General features: G+C 33.9%; 1 protein-coding gene across 10 annotated transcripts in view; it reads right to left on the bottom strand.

Annotated features, from left to right (window-relative positions):
• Positions 1-13,609, bottom strand: part of RPS6KA6 (ribosomal protein S6 kinase A6) — a 174,080-nt gene that overhangs the window by 44,610 nt on the left and 115,861 nt on the right. For all 10 annotated transcript variants that reach the window (XM_061135966.1, XM_061135967.1, XM_061135965.1 and 7 more), the window contains 2 exons: positions 13,277-13,353; positions 11,096-11,213 (listed from right to left, as the gene is read on the bottom strand). In XM_061135966.1, the coding sequence (XP_060991949.1) occupies positions 11,096-11,213; positions 13,277-13,353 (195 nt within the window). The remainder of the gene's footprint in view (positions 1-11,095; positions 11,214-13,276; positions 13,354-13,609) is intronic.

Genomic DNA, 13,609 nt, shown 5'->3' with positions numbered 1-13,609 from the left:
CTCAAAGAAGGGCAATGCCAAAGAATGTCCAAACTAATGTACAACTTCGCTCATTTCACATTCTAGCACATTTATGCTCAAAATCTTTCAAGCTAGCTTCAGTAGTATGTGAATTTAGAACTTCGAGATGTTCAAGCTGGATTTAGAAAAGGCAGAGGAACCAGAAATCAAATTGCCAACATTCATTGGATCATGGAGAAAGTAATGGAGTTCCCCCAAATCATCTATTTATGTCTCACTGACTACACTGAAGCCTTTGTGTGGATCACAAAAAACTGCAGAAAATTCTTTAAGAGACGGGATTACCAGGCCACCTTACATGTCTCCTGAGAAACTTATATGCAGATCAAGAAGCAGTAGTTAGAACCGGACATGGAACAATTGACTGGTTCAAAATTGGGAAAAAGTATGACAAGGCTGTACATTGTCACCCTTCTTATTTAATTTATATGCAGAGTATATTGTGTGAAATGGCAGGCTGGATGAATAACAAGCTGGAATTAAGATTGCCAGAAGAAATATCAACAACCTCAGATATGTAGTAATCTACTATCCTAATGGCAGGAAAAGGACTAAAAAGCTTCTTGATAAGGGTGAAAGAGAAGAGCAAAAGAGCTGGCTTGAAACTCAACATTAAAAAAAAAAACTAAGTTCATGGCATCTGGTCCCATCACCTCATGGCAAAGAGAAGGGAAAAAAGTGGAAGCAGTGACAGATTCTATTTTCTTGGGCTCCCAAATCACCATGGATGGTGACTGCAGGAATGAAATTAAAGACACTTGCTTCTTCGAAGGAAAACTATGACAAACCTAGACAGAATATTAAAAAGCAGAGCTATCACTTTGCTGACAAAGGTCCACATAGCCAAATCAATGTATGGATGTGAGAGTCAGTCCATAGAGAAGGCTGAATGCTGAAGAATTGAAGCTTTCAAATTGTGTTGGAGAAGGCTCTTGAGAGCCCCTTGGACTGCAAGGAGATCAAACCATTCAATCCTAAAGGAAATCAGTCCTGAATATTCATTGGAAGGACTAATGCTGAAGCTGAAGCTCTAATACTCTGGCCACCTGATGTGAAGAGATGACTCACTGGAAAAGACCCTGATGCTGGGAAAGACTGAAGTCAAAAGGAGAAGGAGGCAGCAGAGGATGAGACGGTTAGATAGCATCACCAACTCAATGGACATGAATTTGAGCCAACTCTGAGAGATAGTGAAGAACAGGGAAGCCTAGCATGCTGCAGTCCACGGGGTCGCAAAGAGTCAGACATGACTTAGTGACTGAATAACGAAAACAAGAATCACAGGGAACTCTATTCAATACTCTGTGGTGATCTAAATGGTAAAGAGATTTTAAAAAGAGGGAATATATGTATATGCATAGCTGATTCACTTTGTTGTACAGCAGAAAGTAACACAACATTATAAAGCAACTATTCGTTGTTGTTCAGCAATGGCAACTATATGCTCCAATAAAACTTTTTAAAAGGCCATGTATATACATACAATGGAGCACTACCAAAAAAAAAAAAAAATCAATGCTGTAGCCCAAAAGAATAGGTTCATCTATTCTCATTTATCAAGGTGTGTTTCAACAATAAATTAACTGTACATACTAAAATTTAACAATAAAAAACACTATTCTGATCATCATTAAAGCTGCTGTACTTTCCTGTGGATCCCCAGGGTTTATTGAAAGGTATAGGTAGTGATGGTGAGAGAATGAAAAAGAATTTTAGGATATGGGCCTATGCAAATATTAAAATATATTACTATGGATTTCATTTTACTTATGAACATTTTCATTGCCAACAAATTATTCAAATATTAATATTTGGTCATCATAGTGCTTTACACATTCTTAATGATATCAGTTCAGTTCAGTCGCTCAGTCATGTCCGACTCTTTGTGACCCCATGAATTGCAGCACGCCAGGCCTCCCTGTCCATCACAAACTCCCAGAGTTTACTCAAACTCATGTCCATCGAGTCTGTGATGCCATCCAGTCATCCTATCCTCTGTCGTCCCCTTCTCCTCCTGCCCCCAATCCCTCCCAGCATCAGGGTCTTTTCCAATGAGTCAACTCTTCACATCAGGTGGCAAAGTATTGGAGTTTCAGCTTCAGCATCAGTCCTTCCAATGAACACCCGGGACTGATCTCCTTCAGGATAGACTGGTTGGATCTCCTTGCAGTCCAAGGGACTCTCAAGAGTCTTCTCCAACAACACAGTTCAAAAGCATCAATTTTTCGGTGCCCAGCTTTCTTCACATTCCAACTCTCATATCCATACATGACCACTGGAAAAACGATAGCCTTGACCAGATGGACCTTTGTTGGCAAAGTAATGTCTCTGCTTTTTAATATGCTATCTAGGTTGGTCATAACTTTCCTTCCAAGGAGTAAGCGTCTTTTAATTTCATGGCTACAGTCACCATCTGCAGTCATTTTGGGGCCCCCAAAAATAAAGTCTGACACTGTTTCCACTGTCTCCCCATCTATTTCCCATGAGGTGATGGGACCAGATGCCACGGTCTTAGTTTTCTGAATGTTGAGCTTTAAGCCAACTTTTTCACTCTCCTCTTTCACTTTCATCAAGAGCTTTTTTAGTTCCTCTTCACTTTCTGCCATAAAGGTGGTGTCATCTGAATAGCTGAGATTATTGATATTTCTCCTGGCAATCTTGATTCCAGCTTGTGCTTCTTCCAGCCCAGCATTTCTCATGATGTACTCTGCATATAAGTTAAATAAGCAGGCTGACAATATACAGCCTTGACATACTCCTTTTTCTATTTGGAACCAGTCTGTTGTTCCATGTCCAGTTCTACCTGTTGCTTCCTGACCTGCATACAGATTTCTCAAGAGGCAGGTCAGGTGGTCTGGTATTCCCTGCTCTTGAAGAATTTTCCACAGTTTATTGTGATCCACACAGTCAAAGGCTTTGGCATAGTCAATAAAGCAGAAAGAGATGTTGTTCTGGAACTCTCTTGCTTTTTTGATGATCCAGTGGATATTGGCAATTTGATCTCTGGTTCCTCTGCCTTTTCTAAAACCAGCTTGAATATCTGGAAGTTCTCTGTTCATGTATTGCTGAAGACTAGCTTGGAGAATTTTGAGCATTACCTTACTAGCGTGTGAGATGAGTGCAATTGTACAGTAGTTTGAGCATTCTTTGGGATTGCCTTTCTTAGGGATTGGAATGAAAACTGATATCAGGTAACACTAATTGAACACTTATTAAGACTATATGCCACACATATCAACCTGGTAAATTTTCATAAACCCTGAGGTAGACACTATTACTCTCATCACTTTACAGATATGGAAACTGAGACAGAGAGAAGTTAACTATGTACCATTCTCAAGGTCACATAGCTAGTAGTATGTAACACATAACCAGTAAGGATATGCATCCAGTCAGCCAGAGTCTGGCTCATAAGTACTAAAGTAACCTACTTCTCAATCTCCGCTATTAAACTCAATACTGTATTGATGTCTGAACTTTACATGATTAATAGCTATTTTTTTAAAGTAATAACTATCATGTATGCACAATAAGGGCTAAATGTTCATAGAACTAAGTAAGTATTCATGGAAGATATCAAAATCCCTCAGGAAAAAAATCATTTTTTTCATAACAAATTCTAACTATTTATTATATATTCACTGAAAAAATTTAACTGAAATCAAAGACAGTTAAAATGGATGGTCATATAATTTGTTATCCAGAAGAGTAAAGTTGAGAGCCAAATGCACAAACCAGGAGTGTTCTAAGCAAACTGTGATGTATGGTGAATCTTGTTAAAACAAAAAGGGTATAATTACTTCTGGAGTAACATTCAGCTAAGTTATATAAAACTGAGATTATAAATTCATATTTGGAGACAAGGACTGATTTCCAAAAGAGAGGTGAATTCATTCACCTTAAATGAAAATGCAGTAAATATGGTCATGCCCTAAATCCTTAAACAACATTATAATTATTTTTTCCTTGGAAAGACAAAGAGAATGTTGATTAATTTATGATATCAAATGGCTTCACAGTATAAGTATCAACATTTTGCTACTGTCTTTTAAAGAACTTGAAGTAGCTTTAATAGGGTTTAATCTATCTCATTTCTTATTTCTTTATAACCTCTTTCATTGACAGAATAACAAGAAAATGGATGACAAATGAAATAACAAAATTGTCATTGTCTTAAGTAATATTCACTGAATTTTCTTGATAGCTTAGAGGAAAATGAGCTCACCCACAGTTCACAAAAATCTGTCACTTCCACATGGATAATTTTCCACGTTTTTCAAAGTAAATATAGTAGTACTGCTGGCCAGTTTAAAAAAAGATATTGAGCTATGACAAGAATGATCACTTAAATATAATCACCTGGGTATTTAGTTGGATAATCCTATTGGAAGAAAGCTATTATTAATTAAAATAATTAACTAAATCTAACCAAGGTTTAAAGATTTCTTATTTTTTATACTTGTTTTAAGTAAAAGTCAGTTAAACTCCAAATTCTTTGAACAAATGCTAATACAGGAAAATAGCAATTTTTCTATTCTTCTCACAGTACTTAGGTGGAAAATTCATTAAAGTTTGGAAACTACTGATTAGTAATTAATCATTTCTCTTTCAATTTTAATCATGTGACTGAGATAAACCATTATTTTCATTGCAGTTATTACTAATTATACTGCAAACATTTCACTTTGGTTAAATGTATTACAATTCATTCTTTCTCAGTATAAAAGACTGAGTTTCATACATAAGTCACACTTTTTGCCTTGATTACAGGTAACAACAAGTAATTATCCTTCACAATAAATCTAAAAATATAATTCTAATTACTGAATTTGCTAGGGCACCTCCCTAGGTTTGTTTAGACATAGTAGTCTTTTGTATAATTTGGCATGAGGTGTTTGAAAGCTGTAGTGCTAGAAGTCCTAGAAGGACTTCAATATAGTGTTTTGTTGTTTTTACTGGAGTATAGTTGATTGAAAATGTTGTGTTAGTTTCATGTGTACAGCAAAGTGATTCATTTACACATATACATATATCAACCCCTTTTTTTTTTAAGATTCCTTTCCTATATAGGAGATTAGAGAGTATTGAGTAGAGTTCCCTGTGCTATATGGCAGGCTCTTATTAGTTATCTATTTTATATATAGTAATGTATATATGTCAACTCCAATTTCCCAGTTTACCCCTCCCCTCCTTATCCTCTGGTAACTGTAAGTTTGTTTTCTAAATCTGTGACTCTATTTCTGTTTTGCAAATAAATTCATTTGTGCTCCTTTTTAAAGATTCCACATTGAAGCAATATCATATGATGTTTGTCTTTCTCAGTCTGACTTCGCTCAGTATGACAATTTCTAGGTATATCCATGTTGCTGCAAATGGAACCATTTTGTTATTTTTTATGGCTGAGCAATATTCCATTGTATATATGTACCATAGCTTCTTTATCAATTCCTTTGTTGATGGACATTTAGGTTGCTTCCATGTCCTACCTATTATAAATAGTGCTGCAATGAACCCTGGGGTGCATCTATTCTTTCGAGTCACAGTTTTCTCTGGGTATATGCCCTGGAGTGGGATTGCTGGGTGATATAGTAGTCCCATTGTTAGTTTTTAAATGAACCTCCATACTGTTCTCTATGCTGGCTGTACCAATTTACATTCCCACCAACACAGTAAGAGGATTCCCTTTTCTCCACACCCTCTCCAGTACTATTGCTTGAAGATTTTTTGATGATGGTCATTCTGACTGGTGTGAGGTGATACTTAATTAGAGTTTTGATTTGCATTTCTCTAATAATTAGTGATGTTGAGCATCTTTCCATGTGCTTTTTGATCATCTGTATGTCTTCTTCAGAGAAATGTCTACTTATTGACTTATCTTTCACCCATTTTTTGGTTTTCTTTTAATATTGATTGGTTTATTTTTTGATGTTTAGCTGCATGAGCTGTTTGTATATTTTGGAGATGAATCCCTTATCAGTTGCTTTGTTTGCAAACAATTTCTCCCCTTCTGAGGGTGTTTTTTTGTTTGTTTGTTTGTTTTGCTTATAGTTTCCTTTGCTGTGTAAAAGCTTTTAAGTTTAATTAGATCCAATTTATTTATTTATATTACCCCAGGAGGTGGATCAAAAAAAGATTTTGTTGGAATTTATGCCAAAGAGTGTTCTGCCTCAGTTTTCCTCTAGGAGTTTTATAGTGTCCGGTCTTATATTTCAATATAGTGTTTTAACAGAAAGCTGCTATGCAATATAGATTAAGTAATAAGTAATAAGTTTAGGCATACTTAATTTCTAATATTTCTTTTTTTTCATTTAATTTTATTAGTTGGAGGCTAATTATTTTACAATATTGCAGTGGTTTTTGCAATACATTGACATGAATCAGCCATGGATTTACATGTATTTCTAACAGAAGTGCGTGAACAATAACACCTCTCTTCTGAGCCTTCTATTATTAAAGGGTTATAAACCTCTTTTTTCTCCATTCCATCCACAGAAGCTAAGCCATTGAAGTCTTTCTTCCTCCAGGAAATCTTTCCTAGTATGTGGTAGACTGAAAAGAGTATTGGACTGAAAATCAATACCAGCTATGCACTCAGTGTATGACTATGGAAAAGATAAATTCTGCACATCTTTGTTTATCAATATGCAAAATGATCCCATCTAGCTCTAGAAATCTAGGACTTATCAACACATGAACAAAACACTTCACTTAAAAGCAACTTCAAACCAAAATAGAAAAGAAATATTTACATAAAACCAGACTACTTATTTCAAATTTACAGCCATTCACAATAATAATTCATATTTATATATTAGACAAAAGAATCTTACAGTGTAAATTAACAATGGAAGGTATATCTGAAGAAAGATTAAACAGCTTGTGAAAACAGTATTCAATTAAGTATTTACTATGCTAGGCAATGCAAAAAATAACATGATATTTAAAGATCCCTGAGTGGGAAAAATAGGGATGCTCAACATCACTCATTATCAGAGAAATGCAAATCAAAACCACAATGAGGTACCATTACACACCAGTAGGGATGGCTGCTATCCAAAAGTCTACAAGCAATAAATGCTGGAGAAGGTGTGGAGAAAAGGGAACCCTCTTACACTGCTGGTGGGAATGCAAACTAGTACAGCCGCTATGGAGAACAGTGTGGAGATTTCTTAAAAGACTGGAAATAGAACTGCCATATGACCCAGCAATCCCACTTCTGGGCATACACACTGAGGAAACCAGATCTGAAAGAGACACATGCACCCCAATGTTCATCGCAGCACTGCTTATAATAGCCAGGACATGGAAGCAACCTAGATGCTCATCAGCAGACGAATGGATAAGGAAGCTGTGGTACATATACACCATGGAATATTACTCAGCCATTAAAAAGAATTCATTTGAATCAGTTCTAATGAGATGGATGAAACTGGAGCCCATTATACAGAGTGAAGTAAGCCAGAAAGATAAAGACCAATACAGTATACTAACACATATATATGGAATTTAAAAAGATGGTAACAATAATCCTATATGCAAAACAGAAAGAGAGACACAGATGTACAGAACAGATTTTTGGACTCTGTGGGAGAAGGCGAGGGTGGGATGTTTTGAGAGAACAGCATCAAAACATGTATATTATCTAGGGTGAAACAGATCACCCGCCCAGGTTGGATGCATGAGACAAGTGCTCGGGCCTGGTGCACTGGGAAGACCCAGAGGGATGGGGTGGGGAGGGAGGTGGGAGGGGAGATCGGGATGGGGAATACATGTAAATCCATGGCTGATTCATGTCAATGTATGACAAAATCCACTACAATATTGTAGAGTAATTAGCCTCCAACTTATAAAAATAAATGGGAAAAAATAAATACAAATTTCAATCACATTTGAAAAAAAACAAAGAAATGTATACTCTAATCTCAATCCAACCAAAAAAGAAAGCAAAGACCCACGCAAAAACATGATGTCCAATGCTAGCATAGGCTGAAATGTAAGAAATTAGTATTTGCCATATTCAAAATACTGAGCAAGAAAACTCAGGGACTTGCATGGAATATACCCAATAAAAAAAAACAAACCCAAAACTAATAAAAAATAAATAAATAAAGCTCCCTGAGTGGGAAAAATAAAAATATTCAAATGAATTTATAGCCAGGGAGAATGTGATTAATACTAATACTCCAATAAAGTACACAAAATACAGTAATAGGAACACAGTTAAGAAAAAATGGAAGCTGCTCTTTTTAAGGAGGCAAGGGAGGAAGCCATAAATTAACCTACAAGAACTTCTACTGAGAAATTCTTTTTTAGTCAAGGGTATATGCACTTGAAATAAGTAACATTTTATCTGTTTCAAGTATTATAAAATATAGATAGAAATTCCTTATAATTAATCAGGTATTATTATGTTTATTTTTAATATATAGTGACACCATGAAAATTTTATTACTCTCTTGCCTCTTCTACTTTTTTGTTTACACGATTCTTCTTTGTCCCCACTGTTTAAAAAAAGGGAAGCAGCTATGTTAATGTTCTCAAAGCTTAAACTATTGTAGCAATAAGACATATAAAGCTAACATGACTTCCACCCCACTTCTAGTTTCCTTTAACTCAATGAACAAAGTCTAGGAACTATGCATGGACAGGAGGCAAACAGAATCATCTTTTATATGCTTCTGGTAGTGGTACTCACCAACCTCAATAAAAGCATTGGAAAGGGAAAAATAACTTGCAAGGAACTATAATTAAGTAAAATAATTGTCATGAGGTAACAGTAAATGTTACAATTTTCCCACCTTAAGGGTAGTAGTGTAAGGCATGATGGGTAACTGAACAATAGCTTAACTTCATCACTAATTTAAAACAGAAAAAAATGTATTAGGTAAAGTATATTTAAAATGGATAACCAAAAAGGTCCTACTATATATGCACATGGAACTCTAATCAATGTTATATGGCATCCTGGATGGGAGGAGAGTTTGCAAGAGAATGGACACATGTACATGTATGACTGAATCCCTTCACTGTTCACCTGAAACTATTACAACATTGCTAATTGGCTATACTTCAATACAAAATAATAAGTTAAAAAAAAGAAAATTAATGAATTGTTAAAATGTACAGATTCTTTAAAGTTCATACAGCTCATTTGCTCAGTAATATGCTACCATTTTCAGAAAAATTTCAAAGACAGAACTAAAGCAATTTAATCCATAAAATGGAATACATGAAAGACCTTGTGAAATATTTTGTCAATATCCCCCAACATTTTTTTCTATGTTAATTTCTCCAGAATATCTGACTAAAAGTGGTGAGAATGAAATTGAATTTTAATATGTATTATTCCTTAGGCACTAGACAGATGAAAACATAAAGCACACAAAACATAGAAAAGCCAAAATCTAAGTACAACATTAGCATTACTGTTTTTAGTTTTTTTTGTTTTTCATTTTTTGGCCATACGGTATGGCATGTGGGATTTGTTTCCCAATTAGGGATGGAACCTACTCCCCCTGCAGTGAAAGTGCAGTCTTAACCACTGGACACCAGGGAAGTTCCAACCTAGTTTTTTTGTTTGTTTGTTTGTTTGTTTTTTAAAGAGCACAAGAGGTTCATGTGTATAGCTTTAAACATTCAAATTGTTCCTTGGGAAAATGTACTTTCTGACACACAAACTGGCTGACTAGAAAATACATGTATTTAATGAATAGTTAGTAGATTCAATTACTTTATAAACGAAAAGCTGACAAATGAAATTTTGGAGTTGAAAGGAACCAAAGGGAGAATTTAATTCCCAAATTTTGCAGATGACAAAAATGAGGAAGCTAGTTAGTAGATCAAAACTAGCGTTCAGCTTTCTTGGCTTCCAATCAGGTGTTCCTTTTACTATAGCACATGGTACACTTATGTTATGGCTAAGATTTGAATGCAATCCCATTTCTGTTTTTCTAATGTTTAAAAGGTAACAATAACCAAATCCCTGATTTACTTATTCTACAATAATCAGGATACAAGATTTAATCCATAATATATTCTACAGATTAACTAATGTCCTTAGATAATTAGGTTTTATTATTAGCAGATATTAAATACAAGCAAATCCTTCTGTCTTAAAATGTTTTCTAATTCAAAATGCAGCTTAAAAGCGTCAGGGCCCAATAAAACACATCCTGATAACTTTGGGGTTTTGCTTTAAAACTTAAAATTTTTAGATATAAATGTAAGAATTAGTAATCAAGCCATGATCTATTATTTTTTCCCTAAATTATAAGGCCAGTTACTCTGAAACTTTACTAATAACAGTAGCCACGAGCTACATATGACTATTAAGCACTTTTAAAATGTAGGTAAGTCCAAATTCAGATGGGCTATAAGTATAAAATACACACCAGAATTTAAAAAAGAAGTACAAAAATAGAATTCAAAATCTCACTAATTTTTAAAATTTGGAAATGAAATGTTTTGGATATATCACATTAGACAAAATATATTATTAACATTAATTTCATCTGCTTCTTTTTGCTTTTTAACATGACTACTAGAGATTTTTAAACTACATATGTGGCTTGCACTACATTTCTACTGAACAGTTCTTAGCCATCAATTGCAAATATCTAGGTGCAACTGATAAAAAGTTTGTATATGTTCTAAGAATAAGTTAACATTATAAAAATCGCCTATATAATGAGTAGTCAATGTCTGTGCTAAAGAAGATATGATGTGTAAAAACACACTAAATGCAGAAATCAAATTTAGTTGGCTTTATGTATTTTTCCTCAGTAGATTTACATTTTTGCTTTTGGTTAACACTGAAACTGGTTTATATTTCCTGATCACATATGAATTGATAAGAGAGAAATGTATCCCAGAAGCATGGCAAAAAAGTCAGCCTTTATTGTCTTCTTCAATTCACACATATATGTGAGTTGACTTAAAAATAAATATCATGATTTAAAAACAAATACTGACATTAAACACCATCTGATACTCTGCAAATGCAGACTAGGCTATAAACTTAAAAGATTTTGGCAATTAACAGTTCAACAAAACAAAGCATATTTATAATTTATACCTTTGCTCCATCTGAAATACTGTCCCAGTTTCCACCACTCAAAGAGAACTTTCCATTACCTATACGCAGCAATATCTCTTCAGGAGTATCATTGGGCCCATTAGCAAAGGGAGTGTAGCTATTAATAAAAAAGATTTAAATACACATGAGGGCCTAACATACATATTAAATCTAATTGAAAGTGATGAGTATAGAACTACAAGCATATATTTACTATAGCAAATTAAGAATATCACCTAAAATTTCCCTTTACTGTTCATATAAAATTTTACATTTCAAACAGTGAACTTAATGAATTATATAATGAAATGAAGAGTTTTGCCTACATCAATCTATTTTTTTACCTTTGATCTGTGAATCAATGTAAAATAAAATAAAGGTAGTTATATGTAAATACATTCTGAAAATCAACACAAATTTTGTATTCACAGGCATAAGTTAGGAAACCAAATATACTTACTATGAAGAAAGTAATTTTATATATTTATTGAATTGGCTCAAATTTATCATTATCAGTGAAAACAAAGTAACAGTATTTTTAATTAATATCTATGAAAAATTGGTTAAATATTATCAATATAACAAAAATCCTTTATAGCCATTAAAATTATTACATGGATCAACAGTCATAGATAGGAAAACAAATACATTGTATGAAGTTAAAGTGGTTTAGAAAATTATTATAGAATGACAAAAAGTGGTCACTTTTGTATCATTTTAACAAATGGTATCATTTTAAAAATGGTATTCAGATTTGGGAATAGAAAGATTTATGGCTAAAAAATATGAGAACGATGCCTTAATATGTTAATTCCCTCATAGTTGAGATAACACTAAACACACATACCTATGCACACACACACAAAATGCTTTGTTTAGTCATAAAGTAAATATTTGAAAGTAGCTATCTGGAAATGGTATCCAATGGTTTGAAACCAATACTGCTGACTGCTGTTCACATGCAAACATTAGCTACTCTTAACTTTAGCACTTGCTGTGGTCTGTAACTAAATATTTTGCACATATTTAAAAGTACATGGAATATACTGACATATGTGATTATGATCAAGCCAATGAATAACTTGGAGTCACTATTTTCATAACTTATCTTTATAAATCTCCTGCTATAGCAAGCATATTTGATTATCAGTTCAGTTCAGTTCAGTCGCCCAGTCGTGTCCGACTCTTTGCAACCCCATGGACCACAGCAGGCCAGGCCTCCCTGGCCATCACCAACTCCTGGAGTTTACCCAAATTCATGTCCATCGAGTTGGTGATGCCATCAAACCATCACATCCTTTGTCATCCCCTTCTCCTCCTGCCCTCAATCTTTATATTTAATTATACTAAATGCCTTTTTAAGGAAATGGCAACCCACTCCAGCATTCTTGCCTGCAAAACTCCATGGACCAAGGAACCTGGTGGGCTAAAGTCCAAGGGGTCGCAAAGAGTCAGCCACAACTGAGCACATCAGCACAGCCTTTTTAAAAAAGTCATACCCAAGGACATTATGATTACATTAAATTCTTCAAATTCTATTTTATGCATTAGACTTTGCTAAACCTAGCCTTTATCTACAGTAATAAATTTTTACTTCTAAATAAAAGTGCTACTTATTATTAAGAGTAAAATAGCACTTGTATTCTTTATAAACTAACAGTCTTCAACATAATCCAACGGCTACATTTTTAACTATTTCTTTATTCTTTTAACACTTCTGCATGTGTTTCTGTATTTTAATATTGCTACTATTTTATGCAGGTTTGTTATAAAGCTCAATCACACTGAATCTCTGCTGCGAAGAGAACCAAAATTCAAGTACTTAAAAAAAATAACATCAGCAAGTTCAGTGGGTAAGCACCTCTTGAACTGGGAAATGATTTTATGCTAAGGTAAACATTTTGAAAATGTAAAACACTTAAACATAAAATATCAAAATAAGAATATGCTTTATTTTTAGAAGTTTTAGTCCCAGTTGAACAATCTTTTAACTATGTGCCAAAATAATGCCTCATTAAGCACCACGTTTTTTTAATTTTATAAGTATTCAATATATAATATTTTAGAATATTGATAGCATTTTCCTTAAGGTAATTTTTCATCTGTCCTCTTTTTAGATGAAAATATACAAGTGAAATTCAAATAATAATGTGAATTAATTTGAATATATAAATTCCTTACCCAGCCAACATTGTATAAAACAGGACTCCCAGACTCCAAATATCACAAGCAGCATCATAGCCTTGTTGCATGAGAACCTGAGAAAGGAAATACTCATTATCTGGTACTACTCAGTATAACTCAGTTTTGTCATCTAAAAAAAAGCTGTGTTTCTAATAATCTCACAAATGCTCACAATTTAATAACATAGCTCATTTTATTTTTTTTTAACTTAGCTCATTTTTATCTTTTCAAAATTAACTTAAAGGCAAAGTTTTCTGCAATTAACAAACATTCAATAAGTGACTATTAATAAGGTGATTAAGCAATATGAATGATACAAAAAAAATCCTT

The sequence above is a fragment of the Dama dama genome, chromosome X (genome assembly GCF_033118175.1).
Source record: "Dama dama isolate Ldn47 chromosome X, ASM3311817v1, whole genome shotgun sequence".
NCBI lineage: Eukaryota > Metazoa > Chordata > Mammalia > Artiodactyla > Cervidae > Dama > Dama dama.
The sequence above is the reverse complement of the archived record's forward strand: the minus strand, read 5'-3'. Positions and strand labels throughout refer to the sequence as shown.